General features: G+C 39.7%; 2 protein-coding genes across 2 annotated transcripts; both read left to right on the top strand.

The window, feature by feature from the left end:
- The first annotated feature begins 887 nt into the window (after positions 1-887).
- LOC103524414 (ankyrin repeat and protein kinase domain-containing protein 1-like) lies at positions 888-7,992 on the top strand. Its single transcript, XM_026833513.1, has 7 exons — positions 888-1,048; positions 2,918-3,104; positions 3,485-3,637; positions 5,603-5,640; positions 6,903-7,081; positions 7,137-7,350; positions 7,953-7,992. Exons 1-7 carry the CDS (start codon positions 888-890, stop codon positions 7,990-7,992), a joined length of 972 nt encoding a protein of 323 aa, XP_026689314.1.
- A 1,450-nt stretch (positions 7,993-9,442) lies between these two features.
- LOC113473964 (O-glucosyltransferase rumi homolog) lies at positions 9,443-10,436 on the top strand (the record flags this gene model as incomplete). The annotated part of the gene is made up of 2 exons (XM_026833512.1): positions 9,443-10,115; positions 10,399-10,436. Coding segments are annotated over 2 exons (711 nt in total), but the record flags the coding sequence as incomplete, so codon positions are not given.
- Between the last annotated feature and the right edge of the window lie 8,640 nt (positions 10,437-19,076).

The raw sequence follows: 19,076 nt of genomic DNA, 5'->3' as shown, positions 1-19,076 counted from the left end.
TTGTTTGAGATAACTGGAGATAATTTTCATAGGACATTTAGTGTTCGTCTCGACCTGCTCGACCAGTTTATCATTTCCCCTACTTTAAGGAGGGAAAAAAATCTCGTACGTATTTGTTTTTCTCGCGGCGAAAAAAAAAATTGATCAACCAAAAATTTCCGCAATCCGTCTGTGAGATTTTTTTGTGATTTTTTCATTGAAAAAAATTCAGGTTGTTTAGTTCCGCTTGACTTTGGGATCGGATCCGTAAAAGTAATTCAGTAAATTAATTATAATTACCTTTTTTTTCCAAGTTCTGAGCAACATGGATTTTTCGATTTCGGGAGAAAATTTTAGCTTGTGATCTTAACGTTGCGTTGCGGATCTTGTTAGATAGAGTTTTATCATTGAAATCAATACCGTACCTATTTGATCCGTAGATATATGAGTACCTTAGTTCTTAACTACCCACACCTAACAATGGATAAGCATTTTTACATAAAGCTAAATCAAAATTTTGAAGGTGTACCTTCAAAATCAAGCCCCCCCAAAAATTTAGGCAAGAACCGCCTATGATTATACCTAGGCACTATTCACTCATTATTCTATCGTGGTAATGTACGGAGATATTAAATTAGATGGATTTTGTTTCTTGGAAATCGAATCTGGATTCTTAACTAGTATAAGATAGGTTAGATAGGTAATAATCAGTATGATTTATACCTATTTATAAGTACAGATATTCTAGGTAGGTAAGTACCTTATCACTTAACGCACACATCAAGTCATCATCTGTTTTTCTATTGCCTACTGTAAAAGTGACTTATTAATCTTATTAAACTTATATATAAATATATATTTCTTTTTCTTTTTTATTTAAGCAAGGGTCTTATAAATTTGTATTCCATATGAAGAAGGAGAAGGCCATCAAAGATGCTGAGAAACACCGGAAGAAATACGAGGAACGATTGAAGAAGGAAAGGGAGAGGGAGAAGAAGCAGATTAAGAAAGTTGAGAAGGAATACCTGGGACACAAAATCAATGAGGACACTCCTATACCTACCATCAAGTGAGTACCTCTTCACGGTGGAATCTGCCCGTTATGTGGGCCCCTCTTAGGCCAGCCACTTACTATCAGAAATTTGTATTCAATTTTAAAATTATTGTACCAAATACATAAGACCTTGTTTAGACTGCGGGAGTAAAGGGACTTTTCAGTCTCATTCTAGCAGGGTATATTCTATTCTATTCTATTCTATTCGAGTATAAGTATCTATTTATTTTGTTGATTGTGATGGACAGGTACCCTTAGACTGCGGGAGTAAAGGGACTTTTCAGTCTCATTCTGGCAGTATAAGCAGGGTATATTCTATTCTATTCTATTCTATTCTAGTATAGGTATCTATTTATTTTGTTGATTGTGATGGACAGGTACCTATAATCTTCTACTTTTACTTATCCTAGTCTTATCATCACATTATCATCTTATCTCATCCATTACCTAGGTAGGTATATATGTATCTATAGAACATTCCATTTTAAAATTATTGTATCAAATACATAAGACCTTGTTTAGACTGCGGGAGTAAAGGGACTTTTCAGTCTCATTCTGGCAGTAGAAGCAGGGTATATTCTATTCTATTCTAGTATAGGTATCTATTTATTTTGTTGATTGTGATGGACAGGTATAGGACACAAAATCAATGAGGACACTCCTATACCTACCATCAAGTGAGTACCTCTTCACGGTGGAATCTGCCCGTTATGTGGGCCCCTCTAGGCCAGCCACTTACTATCAGATATACCGGTCGGTCTACCTGATACCTAATGAGCACACACACTAGCCAGCCACTTACTATCAGATATACCGGTCGGTCTACCTGATACCTAATGAGCACACACACTAGTAGGTAGACCTGACAGGCGGACCTGTTCAGGCATACCTGTCAGGTCTTCCCGAGTTTCTGGCCTTGGCACACACTAGTAGGTAGACCTGACAGGCGGACCTGATCAGGCATACCTGTCAGGTCTTCCCGAGTTTCTGGCCTTGGGACTTCGCATCGGGGATAAGGTTCGCTTTGCCTAAGGGGGGATCGTGCTTCCCTGACTATAAAATTGGCACTTGATAAATATTAGAACTCTGGCCTTGGGACTTCCCATCGGGGATAAGGTTCGCTTCGCCTAAGGAGGGATCGTGCTTCCCTGACTATAAAATTGGCACTTGATAAATACCTATTAGAACTAAATCTTAGATCGAAGAGGTTTGATAGAGGGAAAAGTAACTGCTTGCCTAAGGGGGGATCGTGCTTCCCTGACTATAAAATTGGCACTTGATAAGTATTAGAACTAAATCTTAGATCAAAGAGGTTTGATAGAAGGAAAAGTAACTGCCGTCTTCTCGTCCCGAACACGAAGAGTGAAGGAGGATAGGACAGGAGAAAGCCAGCCGTTCCGCGCGAGAGTAAACATTTTCCGTTAAGGATAAAATCCGCTCTGGGCGGGAATCGAACCCGCTTAATTAACATTAATTTGATTGATTTTCATTTCAGCGGTTCCAAAAAGACGTCCCGAACACGAAGAGTGAAGGAGGATAGGACAGGAGAAAGCCAGCCGTTCCGCGCGAGAGTAAACTGCTAAGCATAGTCTCAAGGCATTTGATTGGTCAATTTTGACTTGAGACTGATCTAAGAACGATCATTCTTGTTCATAAATACGATCAAAGAGGTTTGATAGATCAAAGAGGTTTGATAGAGGGAAAAGTAACTGCTGTCTTCTAGTCCCGAACACGAAGAGTGAAGGAGGATAGGACAGGAGAAAGCCAGCCGATCCGCGCGAGAGTGTTTACTCTCGCGCGGAATTTTCCGTTCAGGATAAAATCCGCTCTGGGCGGGAATCGAACCCGCTTAATTGACATTAATTTGATTGATTTTCATTTCAGCGGCTCCAAAAAGAACGGCTACCACCATCACCAGCATGAACCTCAGAATCAAACCTTCACTCAACTGGTGGGCGGTACAATGCAGAGGAAACCTAACAGCGGCGTGTCAGTAGGGGTAAAGAAGATCATAGACAGGAAACTGAAGAATGGTGGAAGTCATGGCAAGTCCACGGGTGGGGACGTTAGGGTGAGTGAAAGACCGCGGGTTTGAATCCCGTTAGAGGGGAGAGAATTGTTTTATTAGGTAATTTAAAATAAACGAGGCTGATACTACCACAAGAAAGGAGCCCAGATATTAATTATGCACTGAGAAAAAAACTAGGGTGCCGGCAGTCTAATCGGGTGACTGGGTTCCGGCACTCTAATATTGACCTCTATATCGGGAAGCTCGACACTATAATATAGCATTCCAACACCCTAAATCAGGGGAAGTAACCCAATAATAGAGCTGTTCCACCCTAAACTTGTGGCACCCTGTCACCATTTTTTTCCTCAGGGTGGGCGTCCAAAGGGTTTTAAAACCCCAATCCTTATAACACTGTGGGATTTTGATAAAATTTGAACCAGCATGAACCTCAGAATCAAACCTTCACTCAACTGGTGGGCGGTACAATGCAGAGGAAACCTAACAGCGGCGTGTCAGTAGGGGTGAAGAAGATTATAGACAGGAAACTGAAGAATGGTGGAAGTCATGGCAAGTCCACGGGTGGGGACGTCAGGGTGAGTGGAAGACCGCCGGTTCGAATCTCGTCGGAGAAGACAGATTTTCGGTCATTTTCAATTTGGATTCGGCAATAAAAGATATTAATTAACAGAAGATATTAAACTATAACAGAAGAAAGTTGAACTCTGTTATTTTTTCAAGAGGTTTGAAAGACGGAACTCCAACTTCTGAGGTCTTATTGTTCCGGAAGCGAAGGGAGAAGGAAGACAGGATAGGAAAAAGTCAGCCGTTCCGAGAACGAACCTTATCGGCTTAGGATAAAGTTCGCCCTGGGGGGGAATTGAACCCGCCCGGGATTATATGGCAGATCCTCCAAACTAACTAGACTGGCAAAAGCTGATTTAGGATTGGACATTTTAATTTAGAAATTAGTGGAAATGTCAAACCTACCGTTCTTAATGTTTGAGTTTTAACTCGGTGATTCTGCATTGTTTGTTCCACGATAACTCTCAAACGCGTCGTAGAATTCGACAAACACAGACGAAATTTGCTCAATTTATTTTGATCTTATTGGCCCACTTAGGCTTTACAAGGACTCTATTTTCTCAATAAGTGCTACAGCACTCCAACAAACACCAAGTTATTAGTGATCAGTAGGGGTGAAGAAGATCATAGACAGGAAACTGAAGAATGGTGGAAGTCATGGCAAGTCCACGGGTGGGGACGTCAGGGTGAGTGAAAGACCGCGGGTTTGAATCCCGTTAGAGGGGAGAGAATTGTTTTATTAGGTAAAAATAAACGAGGCTGATACTACCACAAGAAAAGGAGCCCAGATATTAATTATGGGCGTCCAAAGGGCCCAATCCTTATAACACTGTGGGATTTTGATAAAGTTTGGCAAACCGGTAAACAAATTTGCTTCTTTTGGGTCCCATTGGACTTTTGGGGGCCCTCTTGTTTACACTGCGGGAGTGAAGGGACTTTTCAGTCTCATCCTAAGAAGGGTATACCTACGCTACGTACAAACGTACCTACATATTCTATCTGAATAAGGTCTACCTATAGTCCACAGTTCACCGAACACCGAGTTACTAGTGATAAATCTAGAGATTCTAGAGGGCACGGTTAGTCCAGTGGTAACGCGCTTGCTTGCCATCCAGAAGGTCCCGCGTTCGATCCCCACCATCAACAAAAATTGGCACTTATATATTTAGATTGCAATCTAGAGATTCTAGAGGGCACGGTTAGTCCAGTGGTAACGCGCTTGCTTGCCATCCAGAAGGTCCCGCGTTCGATCCCCACCATCAGCAAAAATTGGCACTTATATTATATTTAGATTGTACGGTTAGTCCAGTGGTAACGCGCTTGCTTGCCATCCAGAAGGTCCCGCGTTCGATCCCCACCATCAACAAAAATTGGCACTTATATATTTAGATTGCAAATATTTAAAAGGGATCAAAACAACAAAGACAACTTTGTTCGTGTTCGTTCAAAAATAACGCTCCCATTTTTAAAATGTTCTTCGCAGGAAAAAGGTGGAAATGAAGAAAGAGCCACAATACCGTAAAGCCGATTCGGGGCGAGCCACGCCGCAGGCGAATTTTTGAAAATTTCGGTCTACAATCTTCAGAATTCGGTCTCATGAATTTCGATCTTCAGGGAAATTTTTCAATAAGTATGAACCTTGATTAGAGAGTCACGTTATTGCCACCCCTGTTCTATAGGATATGTACCTACCTACTAAAACAATCGCTCTTTTCATTATGTAGGTACATTGGCAATACTATCAATCAATAGGAATAGGTGTCGGTATTAGGTGCTATGTACATTGTACAGTATGATAGTAGGTACGCACGTAGTACCTACTTCGATAGCAGAAAACAATCACTTTGTAATATGCTTGACAAGTTAGCAATCAGAATTTCCGCGTTACCACACAAATCTCCCCCTCCTACACCTCATCAGTTCTCTATTTTGTGTTTTAATTCTCTCACTTTCATTCTCGACCCATTGTTTTATAGATTCTGTACACCTCTTCGGAGTGCAGACTCCGAATCGGGTGAGGATGGATCGTTTTGAATCGGACAAACGAAACGGTTTGGGAATAAAGTAGGGCTAAAGTAGTCAGCCTAGTTAGCTTGGAGTGTAGCGCGTCTACTTATAGCTCCCAAATCCGAATATCTATTAGGTACACTCTTTAGTGGAAGAGTTGAAGGTAACCACCCGGCGAGTTTAACACCGGAGGCGTTCTTTACCACGATCTGTAAGAACGGAGGTCTTGTCGTTCCGAAATCGAAGAGAGAAGGAGGACTAGATAGGAAAAAGCCAGCCGGTCTGAGAACGAACCTTATCTGTTAAGATAAAGTTCGCCCCGAGCTGGAATCGAACCCACGACCTGGCGCTTACAAGGCAGGCACTAACCTCTAACTAGCCTGGCTACGATGCAAATCTTGACTGTTGACCAGGGAACCAAAGAGTACCAGTCAGGTCATCCAGGCAATTGTTGATTGATAGTTTGATGTATGTAGGTGATTAATGTACTTTACCATTCTCTACTTCTCCGGACAGATGGGGCCTAGGTGAAGGGACTGACAAGTAAAGGTTAGATAGAAACCTCTATAGAGAGTACCTGGGGCTAGAACACAGAAGGTCCTGGGTTCGAGTCATAGATTAGTTTGAAAATTTGTCTACCGTTTAAAGGTAGACAGATGATTTGAAAGACCATGGTTACACTGCGGGGGTAAAGGGACTTTTCAGTTCCATATCAGCAGGATAAACAAGGTATATTCTATTCTACCGTTATTGTAAACACAAGGAACCTCCGGACAGTCTAGTTAGCTTGGAGTTTAGAGATCCTGTCTTGTAATCGCTAGGTCTTGGGTTTGATTCCCGCCTGGGCCGGACTTTTTCAGATAAGGTTCGTTCTGTTAACGGCTGGCTTTCTCCTGTCCTATCCTCCTCTGTTCGATTTCGGGAGGATAAGTTCTTACAGTTCCGTCTGTCAAAATATCCTGAAATAATAATAGTTATAACAGAGCTTATTTATACTGCTCGCATAGAACTGAAAAGTCCCTTTACTCCAGCAGTAGGCTACTCCTATTATTGTCAAATTCTCAAATCATTTTGAGGATAAAATTCCATAGCTCCGCTGGGATTTAGCCACGTCCTCCCGTTTACCACGCGAGCACTACACCACCGAGGCAGGTTCCTAGTGCTTCTTGATCTTCTTCTATTGTGCTCTACTTAAATGATTAAATCTCAATATCTTTCTTAATGTCTGAGACCCCATTTTACCCTGTCCACCTAATCTTCCATTTTCAGAGGTGACCCCGAGAAGGCCAACTATCATTTCGGCCAAACGGCCCTCCATGTAGCGGCCGCTCGAGGCCATATGAACTGCGTTACGTTCCTAGTTGGGTTTGAGGCCAATCTTTGGGCCCTGGACCATGATTTGCATACCCCTATGGATCTAGCTGCCCTGGCTGGCAGGAAAGAGATCGGTGCATTGGTTGGCGGCATTTTACCGCTTTTTGGCGGTTTTCGGTCTAGACCCAGAGAAGGCCAACTATCATTTCGGCCAAACGGCCCTCCATGTAGCGGCCGCTCGAGGCCATATGAACTGCGTTACGTTCCTAGTGGGGTTTGAGGCCAATCTTTGGGCCCTGGACCATGATTTGCATACCCCTATGGATCTAGCTGCCCTGGCTGGACGGAAAGAGATTATTGAATACCTGGACAAGGCTTGCACCAAACAGGAGCTTGTAAATAAGTAAGTACCTAATAAGTCTTATCGTAAATGTGTGTGTGCTAAGTCCAAACATAGTCCACTAGCCATCGATGGACTAATCGACATCGATCAAATGTAAATAAGTAAGTACCTAATAAGTCTTATCGTAAATGTGTGTGTGCTAAGTCCAAACATAGTCCGCTAGCCATCGATGGACTAATCGACATCGATCAACGGCCGGTCGACTATGTGTGGACACACCTGAAGGATGTAAATAAGTAAGTACCTAATAAGTCTTATCGTAAATGTGTGTGTGCTAAGTCCAAACATAGTCCGCTAGCCATCGATGGACTAATCAACATCGATCAACGGCCGGTCGACTATGTGTGGACACACCTGAAGGGCCGAAAATAAGAATGTGCAAAACTCTTGCGCTAATCTAGAGATTCTAGAGGGCACGGTTAGTCCAGTGGTAACGCCCTTGCTTGCCATCCAGAAGGTCCCGCGTTCGATCCCCACCATCAACAAAAATTTGCACTCATATATTTAGATTGCAAATATTTAAAAGGGATCAAAACAACTAAGACAACTTTATTCGTGTTCGTTCAAAAATAACGCTCCCATTTTTAAAATGTTCTTCGCAGGAAAAAAGTGGATATGAAGAAGGCCCACTCAGCCTCGTGAGGAAAATGAGTAGCTATGACATATAAATGCGCATACCGACCGGTGCCAGCATGGTAGGTAAACATTGGATGTTAGGATTATTGGCATATTGCCATATTGGGAAAAATCCTACAATGCTGCAGTGAGCACCAAAGTTGTGATATAATAACACAAAGAAACTGCATTTACATACATAGTTAAGTAGTACATTTTTCTCTTTTATTCCCATTTTTGTATTTCAGAAAAGCCCTGAGAATTTGGAAACCCTAGGATTATATTAAATCCAGGGTTGTAATGATTTGATGAACCTCATTCCCTATTTACGAGTATTAAATCTTATATTTGTCAAACGGTTGACTTCTAGTTTACCTATCCTGTGATTGTAAGTTAGTTTTAAGCAACCACTTCAGTATTAAACAAAAGTACGAGTAACTTCTCATATTGAGAAATCTCTTGTTATTTTAGGCTCTGGCTGCGTTCCTGAAAAGAACTCTTTGCATTTCAGAATATTTTGTTGTCACTAATAGGAATAGTAGGTGTTATTTTGATGACATCGCGAGATGTCCAAGTTATGTATGTATTTTGATTTTGACATCGCGAGTAAGTATTAATTTCTTGTTGGTTATATTATGGTTATGTAGGGAACGTTCAAGTTCTTCTTGTACTAACGTCCTAATCCTAACTTCTGTAACTTGGTTCCTGGAACGCGAGTCTGTCTTTGTCTAGGTCCTAGGTTATTATTAATTATTATTTTAAGGTAATTAATCAATGTATATACTTACTTCTTATGTTTTTGTATGTGCCTGTTTGGTTCAACCTTGTGAAAATAAATGATATGATGAACATTGTCAGTAAACTTCAAAACCATTGTTCTCTAGTGTTTTTTCCTTAGGTACATAATTTATAATTATAGTTTCCTAAATTCCTAATTAACTTTTGAATGTTTGACTTTCAAGTACCTACCTAAGTAAGTTAGTAGGACATAATTTATAATTATAGTTTCCTAAATTCCTAATTAACTTTTGAATGTCTGATTTTCAAGTACCTACCTAAGTAAGTTAGTAGGTACCTACTTACTCCTGCAGTAAGTATTCACTATTATAGCTATTAGTTGAAAATTCCAGACAACCTATCTGATCCACATTCCTATAGCTGCTGATGGGGTTTTCCAGTTGTCTGCTTTCCGGAACCTAAGAGTTTAAGGTATTTCCGATTTTAATATACTTAATAATAGCTCCTGCAGTAAGTATTCACTATTATAGCTATTAGTTGAAAATTCCAGACAACCTATCTGATCCACATTCCTATAGCTGCTGGGGTTTCGCAGTTGTCTGCTTTCCGGAACCTAAGAGTTTAAGGTATTTCCGATTTTAATATAATAATAGTAATAATAGTGCTTATTTATACTGTTCGCATAGGACTGAAAAGTCCCTTTACTCCAGCAGTAGGCTACTACTATTATTGTGGTCAAATTCTGTCCAAATCATCCAATGAACGGTTACAGCTCATTCTGAAAGCTGAAGAATCCTACAAGCCTTGCTCTGGTATTGATTGCTACCTACCAGTCATAGAAAGAGATCTGAAACCATTTGCTCAAGGCATCTATGAGAAAGAAATGAGTTTGCTGAAAGACAAGGGTACTCTGTACCAAATCATAGATCATACTGTTCACAAGATAGGATCCTGCATGTTCCCAGCCAGATGTGCTGGCATTGAACATTTCCTACACAAAGTCAAGAACGATGTCACTGACCTGGAGTTTGTAATCAACACACGAGATTATCCACAAGTCCATCGGCACCAGTCCAAACCTTTACCAATGTTCTCGTTCAGCAAAACAGGAGACTACTCTGACATCATGTACCCTGCTTGGGCTTTCTGGGAAGGTGGTCCTGCTATCAAACTTTACCCAACTGGTATAGGCCGATGGGATAAGCACAGAAAGGCTTTGTCACAGGAGGCAGCAAAGTATCCTTGGAGTAAAAAACTCAACAAGGGTTTCTTCAGAGGTTCTCGGACAAGTAGTGAGCGAGATCCCTTGATCAAGCTGTCCAGGGAAAACTCTAAACTTATTGATGCAGCATATACAAAGAACCAAGCATGGAAATCAGATGCAGACACGTCAAATTCTGAAATAATATTGAGCATAAAATTCTCCCCTATGTACATATTTGTGGCCCGCGAAGGACCTCCTAATGTAGCATGTGGCCGTGTGGCCCGCATACACATAAAAGTTGGAAACCCCTGATCTAATTGGAGCTTTCTTTATCAAGTTACTTATTTGTTATCGGCCTTATCGCATATTTTTTTTTTATGGTTCCGTTGTGTAAGTTTAGGACTTTAGACAATTCAAGGAAATTGAAGCTCGCAACACATGCTAGGTTGGGAAAATATTTACCTCCTATTTGATGTATTTCTAAGTTCTAGTCATACAGAACAAAGAGAACCTCACTGTTGGGTGTTAAGTTGTTAACGTTTGATCTTTTTCCAAGCAGTTTGGTTCTTTACTCGCGAATCTCCGTGTTCTACACCCAATAAATATTACGGAAATATTACGTAGAGATAAAGGATTAAGGGCGTTCAAAAGGGGGGGGGGATTTAAAAGATCCCTGATTGGATTTATCAAAGACTAGGTGTTGTGGTTCTGGAGATAGTGGTGATAATTATAATTCTAGGATTTTTAGTCTTTATGCCCACACTTTCTAAAATTTAGCCTCAGTACAAACTTTACACTTTTTACTTCTAGCACAGGAAACCTTCGTTTTTCTTGATTTTTGCTGTGCTAAGATTTTATCAATAAGTAGGTAGTTAGGTATAATAGATACATAGCTTCATCAGAAGACAATAATATCTGTATAGACATCCTGTGCTGAATAATAACTACCTACTATACAGAATGGTCTACATGTGTGCGGAAAACGACACAGTAAAGTTACGTAAACATGTTGAAAATATTGTAAGCAAAATATTAGCGTCCCTATGCAGAAACGAGTTTTCGTCAAATAACGTTAAAGAGTTTAGTTAACGGGACGCTAATTTTGGTCGCAAAAACTCGCCAATACATATGTCGGTACATAATAATATACATATGTAGATAGATAACTACCTAAGTAGCGTCCTATTATAATTCATACCTATAATTCGGTGGTTCTCAAACTTTTTGGTCCCGCGGCCCCCTCTTTCGGCAACAAACCTTTTGGTGGCACCAGTGGCCTGACAAACCATCAAACTATTCAAAAGATTCCCCGCTCTTAAACTATAAACTTTTTTTTATATGAGTCTCCTAGATTCGTATAAGCTTAACCCAACCTTTAGGGCTGTTTGCTCCCCTTTTATATGAGTACTAGATGAGAGAAGAAACTGCCACGATCAACGATCGCCAATCTTCGTCAGAAATAATTGCCTACCAAGAGTTTTTCATATTTACAACTACCCATATACAACTTTTGATACACCCTGTCTTATTATCAGTAATAACTACTGATTATGAGTAGCTGCAGTTGGATGTAATTATTCAAAACGGAGAGGGGAATCGATCCAAGGTCTGACTAGTGATAGTCGGGGACATACGGTCTGGAATTCTCCTAATAGTGTGCTAGATACACGGTCGTGTCGGGAAATTGTTTGCAGTTAGGGTTAATTTCATTTGTATTTCCCTCTAACCTTGTTGATAGCCGAAAATCTCAAGCTGTCTCCACACTGTCCACACATCACAGTCGATGGCCGTCGATTTGTGTTGACTCAACCGCCCATACTGCCTCGACAACATAGATTCAACTTGTCGATCGACGACCGTCGACTATGTGTGGACATAGCTTTCATCTTATTTTTGACAGTTCAGTTTTTCATTTTGGGGCGTTTTGTCCCGAATTTCCGTTTTTGTCCCAGAAAAAATTCGGGACGCGTTTTTTAACTTTAAAATTAGGTACCTCTATAAATCAGAATTTGTTCTTAACTTGTTTAAATTTGTCATGCTTTCATCAGTTTGCTCTTCCACTTTGCTAAACCTTTATAAACGAGAAAATGTTGTATTAAACCTCCTTAAACGAAAAAATCTGGTGTGAACATCACACGACTTTCTATTACATTAAGTCGGACAGTTCTAAAAGTTTCACTTTCACAAATAAAAGGGAAATTTGTTGACACCGGGGAGTATCGAACCCGCAACTTCTCAACTGTAAGTCAGAGAGTGCTAAAAGTAGCACCATTTGAACATCACACGACTTTCTATTACATGAAACTTCTCAACTGTAAGTCGGACAGTTCTAAAAGTTTCACCATTCGATTCGGGAGTATCGAACCCGCAACTTCTCAACTGTAAGTTAGAGAGTGCTAAAAGTAGCACCATTCGATTCCGCGTGAAAAATGACATACGATTAACTATTCACTTTGCTTATTTGGTAACGGTTCACGAATAAAAGGGAAATTTGTCGACACAGGGAAGTATCGAACCCGCAACTTCTCAACTTATTTGGTAACGGTTCACAAATAAAAGGGAAATTTGTTGACACAGGGGAGTATCGAACCCGCAACTTCTCAACTGTAAGTCAGACAGTACTAAAAGTAGCACGTAAAATCCGCCCCGGGCGGGAATCGAACCCGCGGCCTAGCGCTTACAAGGCAGACGCACTACCAACTAAGCTAACTATTAGGCTGGCTGGGAAATTGTTTGCAGTAGGGTTAATTTCATTTGTATTTCCCTCTAACCTTGTTGATAGCCGAAAATCTCAAGCTGTGTCCACACTGTCCACACATAGTCGACAGCCGTCGATTTATGTTGACTCAACCGCCCATACTGCCTCGACAACATAGATTCAACTCGTCGATCGACGACCGTCGACTATGTGGGACATAGTTTTCATCTTATTTTTGACAACTCGTGCACCAGTAAGATCGTTTGTTGGCATTTCTTGTCACATTTACCACAAGATCCGAGCTTGTCCCCATCCGTGGCACAAGCTCTGCTTATACGGATGGGTATACCATTTATATGAAAAATGTATGTTCTGAGTTTTTTTGTTAATCAAATATAAATGGAAACTTGTTAAAAAAAAAGATAAATACAAAAAAGTAATAAGTCTTCACTTGACTAAAAACATATAATAAGTTTATTGGTGGAAAGGACCTCTATCCTGTGTCCGCCTCTTTCTTCTCGCTACAACCGCATCTCGTGTGTACTCAGCTCGTTCGGATTACGTCTAGTGGCCTGGTCTACAGTCTCGATTTGACTTTATATGTATTGTGTTGGTGCTAGAAACTTGAAACATGGTATGGTAAACGGTCCGCCAAACCAGTTGAGTCAAAAAGGGCTTTTGTTTTTGATTATCTGTTGATCCAACATGGACACTTTTATAACATGAGGTTGTAAACCAAGGAAAACGTACAAAAATTGACAATCATAAAGTTTGTATATTGAAGCAGGATAATATCCAATTGATTATATATGGAAATGTGAATAACATGAGATTGTAAACCCAGAAAAACGAACAAAAATGGATGAACATAAAGTTTGTATAATGAAGCACCATAAAGTGAATCTTTTAGTAGTGCTGTCAAACTTTGACTTGGTGGGACGGGGCGCTACCGCGCTCCTTAAAACATGATACATGAGACTGGTAAACCCGGGCCTATGTTTTAGTGCAATATTATTGCCAGTGGACTGGACAAGTGGACAGTTTAGTTAAGGGTCAGATATAATTAATTCAAATAGGGCAGAACAACATCAACGATTTGTGTACCTAACTACCTATCAATAATTCACACAGGGTAGAAACGTTAGAGGGGAGACTAAGAGGGAAATGCTGACCCCAAATGAAATTGGGAAAATGACAAAGTGAAAGAAGAGGAGAAAAGTTAGGTTATCTATAACGTAACTGCTCTGGAACCTTTGAACAGTTCACCTATTGGGGAGCCTCACATTATTAGTTGTAAATAACAGGGTAGAAACGTTAGAGGGGAGACTAAGAGGGAAATGCTGACCCCAAATGAAATTGGGAAAATGACAAAGTGAAAGAAGAGGAGAAACGTTAGGTTATCTATCACGTAACTGCTCTGGAACCTTTGAACAGTTCACCTATTGGGGAGCCTCACATTATTAGTTGTAAATAACGTTGTAAAAGATATGAGTTAAAAGTTGATGAGTCAATGCGATAACCCTTACGACCAGGTGGGTCTACAGTCCCTCATGGCGGGGTCTACAGTTCCTTAAGGTCCGGTCTACAGTCTCGTTATCATTTTAGTCGAGTACTATCTATTAGGAAGGACATTGTCTGAAAGTTATGCTTATTGGCCTTATTGCTTATATTACAACCACTATGCTGTTATTATTATCTTCAATCTGAGACATTGGGGTGCATTCTACGTATTGGTTCCTATTCCTAATCAGTTTAATTGAGCGATTCAGTCACCCAGTCAGTACTTGCTAGTTATTTCAGCCTCTCTTGCAATGCTTAACACAGCCTCTCCAAGTACCCAGTGATATGAATGGAAGGTCCATGACACAGATTCTCTCATACCATACTACTTACATGCTAACATTGTTTTTATCACATCATGTTTAGTTTAATTTAGATTATGCTCAGTTTTATCTTCGAGTTCATCGCATGCACCATCTTGCATCTTGCTTATTCACTGGATCAAATAATTGGATCATTATCTCCATTTCGATGGAAATTAAAAATTCTTCATCATTACCTCCGTTTTGATTTAGATTGTAAAATTGTCCGTCTTTGAAATCTTTTTAATCTTTAAATTGCAAAACTTCATTTTATTTCCACCATAAAAATCATTGCATCACTGTGTTTCTGTTTATGAGACCCTGTGTTGTGTCATCGAGAACAACTTGAAACTTTTTATAGTTTTATGAATTCCAACAAAACCTTTCTTAGCAAGATTTCTTGAAATCTTTAACAGGATTCCTCGAACTTTGAGCAGGATTCCTTAAACTTGGAGCAGAATTCCTTAAACTTTGAGCGGAATTCCTTAAACTTGGCATGATTCCTTAATTTTTGAGCAAGATTCCTTGAAACATTTAACAGAATTCCTTAAGACATTTGGCAGGACTCTTGGAGCACTATTGAAAAGAACTTTTAAGACCAGGTTTTATACAAGATCATACTGAAGTGTTAGTTTATTCTCTGATCATACTCTGAACATGCAAATAAATACTTAAATATTAACCTGTAGTCTCCGGCCTAACTCAGAGTAAAGAATCCTTTGGACCAACCGGCCTCAGAGTCTTAGAGTATACCATATTAGAATTCTTCGGACACAAAGAAAACACGATTTTGAACAAGGATTACACACATACACTCAGATGATAAATTAATATATCTGGTAAATCATAATCATAATTAAAATTTTATTAAAGATGGAGAAACTCGTAGTACTTTGAGCAGGATTCCTTAAACTTGGAGCAGAATTCCGCATACTTTGAGCAGAATTCCTTAAACTTGGAGCAGAATTCCTTAAACTTGGAGCAGAATTCCTTAAACTTTGAGCGGAATTCCTTAAACTTAGCATGATTCCTTAATAATTTTTGAGCAAGATTCCTTAAAACATTTAGCAGAATTCCTGAAGACATTTGGCAGGACTCTTGGAGCACTATTGATCATGCTGAAGTGTTAGTTTATTCTCTGATCATACTCTGAACATGCAAATAAATACTTCAATATTAATCTGTAGTCTCCGGCCTCCCTCAGAGTACCATTTGTCAGAATTAAGAATCCTTTGGACCAACCGGCCTCAGAGTCTTAGAGTATACCATATTAGAATTCTTCGGACACAATGAAAACACGATTTTGAACAAGGATTACACACATACACTCAGATGATAAATAAATATATCTGGTAAATCATGATCAAAATTTTATTCAAGATGGAGGAACTGGTAGTCGCGTTGTCAAATTACAGCATAGAGGACACATTAGACATATTATTGTGCCGAGAATTCTAGATTTATCTTTATAATTTGCCAAGGATCATGGATTATTGCGCAGACTTGAAATACTCCGGGCAGAATACCACATCCTCTTCATAACTTTACAACCAGGACGATTTGAAGTATATTTCAATGACAACCAGTCTCTCTTGATTCTGATGGTAGAGCAATTTTCTTGATTCTAACAGATGTAGATATTGCCCCACCGTGGATTCCTGACCTAGCTTGAGCTCCTGAAAGCAATTTTGCAACTTTGCGCGACATGTTTTGCAATATTTTGACGTCACAGCATCCATTATAATGGTTGTGCGATGGTTTATAAAGGTTTATCTTCTGTTACATGACGTCATAACTTTTACAGACTGCGAACACGTTACGTCATTGCCATCGAGTATTGGTCTCTCTAAATTGGCTCTTTCATCTAAGCCTTTCTTATTCAACTTTGACTGTGCTACTAACAACTATTACCTACTTACACAAAAAGCTCACTCCGAGGCTTAGATGTAGGAGCAAACAGTCCTAAACGATGGGTAAAGCTTCTGCGAATCTACGAACAACTATGACTATTAAGAATATTAAGCATTATGACTAGGTAGTATATACTTACTATACAGTCAAGATAGGTACAACTATTATAGGTACATACCTACTATACAGTTGTAAGGTAGGTACTGGATATATTGGAACAATGAACGTTACTGTAAACCTACAGTAGACAGTCAAGATAGGTACAACTATTATAGGTACATACCTACTATACAGTTGTAAGGTAGGTACTGGATATATTGGAACAATGAACGTTATTGTAAACCTGAAATTTTACACTGTTAGCTGTTAGTTCGACACAAGTGCACTTGGGTGTTGGGTGTCATTACTCGTAACTCGTAATGTAGGTTAGATGTTGACTTAGGTTATGGTACAAATCTGGGACAAAAATCACCAATCTATTCTATTTTACATAATGTGGACTGGACTATTAGGCTCGATCCTGACCTGGAAAAAAAGGAGGAGGTTGATTATTTATGTAATTGTAAACCTTTAAAAAATAAATAAAAATAAAGCACAAATATATTAATATTAATATGAGTCTCCTAGATTCGTATAAGCTTAACCCAACCTTTAGGGCTGTTTGCTCCCCTTTTATATGAGTACTAGATACTAGATGAGAGAAGAAACTGCCACGATCAATGGTCGCCAATCTTCGTCCGAAATAATTGCCTACCAAGAGTTTTTCATATTTACAACTACACATATACAACTTTTGATACACCCTGTCTTATTATCAGTAATAACTACTGATTATGAGTAGCTGCAGTTGGATGTAATTATTCAAAACGGAGAGGGGAATCGATCCAAGGTCTGACTAGTGATAGTCGGGGACATACGGTCTGGAATTCTCCTAATAGTGTGCTAGATACGGTCGGGAAATTGTTTGCAGTAGGGCTAATTTCATTTGTATTTCCCTCTAACCTTGTTGATAGCCGAAAATTTCAAGCTGTGTCCACACTGTCCACACATAGTCGACAGCCGTCGATTTATGTTGACTCAACCGCCCATACTGCCTCGACAACATAGATTCAACTCGTCGATCAACGGCCGTCCACTATGTGGGACATAGCTTTCATCTTATTTTTGACAACTCGTGCACCAGTAAGATCGTTTGTTGGCATTTCTTGTCACATTTACCACAAGATAAATACAAAAAAGTAATAAGTCTTCACTTGACTAAAAACATATAAAACGTTCATTGGTGGCAAAACGGAGAGGGGAATCGATCCAAGGTCTGACTAGTGATAGTCGGGGACATACGGTCTGGAATTCTCCTAATAGTGTGCTAGATACACGGTCGTGTCGGGAAATTGTTTGCAGTTAGGGTTAATTTCATTTGTATTTCCCTCTAACCTTGTTGATAGCCGAAAATCTCAAGCTGTCTCCACACTGTCCACACATCACAGTCGATGGCCGTCGATTTGTGTTGACTCAACCGCCCATACTGCCTCGACAACATAGATTCAACTTGTCGATCGACGACCGTCGACTATGTGTGGACATAGCTTTCATCTTATTTTTGACAACTTGTGCACCAGTAAGATCGTTTGTTGGCATTTCTTGTCACATTTAGCGGTACCACAAGATAAATACAAAAAAGTAATAAGTCTTCACTTGACTAAAAACATAAGTTTATTGGTGAAAAGGACCTCTATCCTGTGTCCGCCTCTTTCCATGCTTTCTTCTCGCTACAACCGCATCTCGTGTGTACTCAGCTCGTTCGGATTACGTCTAGTGGCCTGGTCTACAGTCTCGACTTGACTTTATATGTATTGTGTTGGTGCTAGAAACTAGAAACATGGTATGGTAAACGGTCCGCCAAACCAGTTGAGTCAAAAAGGAGCTTTTGTTTTTGACTATCAAATGATCCAACATGGACATTTTGATAACATGAGGTTGTAAACCAAGGAAAACGTACAAAAATTGACAATCATAAAGTTTGTATATTGAAGCAGGATAATATCCAATTGATTATATATGGACATGTGGATAACATGAGATAGTAAACCCAGAAAAACGAACAAAAATGGATGAACATAAAGTTTGTATAATGAAGCACCATAAAGTGAATCTTTTAGTAGTGCTGTCAAATTTTGACTTGGTGGGGCGGGGCGCTACCGCGCTCCTTAAAACATGATACATATGTATTATGAGACTGGTAAACCCGGGCCTGATCCTGATTCGAACAAAAAACTACGGTCACGTGGCGAGATAAATTTTCCTTATTGGAAATTTCAAAGTTCCCCCTCCCCTCTTTCGCTTCCGCCAATGAGATTCGTCATTTCCCAAGTCCGAACAAAGTTCGTCTCGACCTGCTCGACCAGTTTATCATTTCCCCTACTTTAAGGAGGGAAAAAAATCTCGTACGTATTTGTTTTTCTCGCGGCGGAAAAAAAAATTGATCAACCAAAAATTTCCGCAATCCGTCTGTGAGATTTTTTTTTTTTTGTTATTTTTTCATTGAAAAAAAATTCAGGTTGTTTAGTTCCGCTTGACTTTGGGATCGGATTCGTAAAAGTAATTCAGTAAATTAATTATAATTACCTTTTTTTTCAAGTTCTGAGCAACATGGATTTTTTGATTTCGGGATTTTCGGGAGAAAATTTTAACTTGTGAT

This window comes from Diaphorina citri, unplaced genomic scaffold (genome assembly GCF_000475195.1).
Source record: "Diaphorina citri unplaced genomic scaffold, Diaci psyllid genome assembly version 1.1 scaffold98, whole genome shotgun sequence".
Taxonomy (NCBI): Eukaryota; Metazoa; Arthropoda; class Insecta; order Hemiptera; family Psyllidae; genus Diaphorina; species Diaphorina citri.
This window is presented reverse-complemented; position numbering and strand designations above follow the sequence as displayed.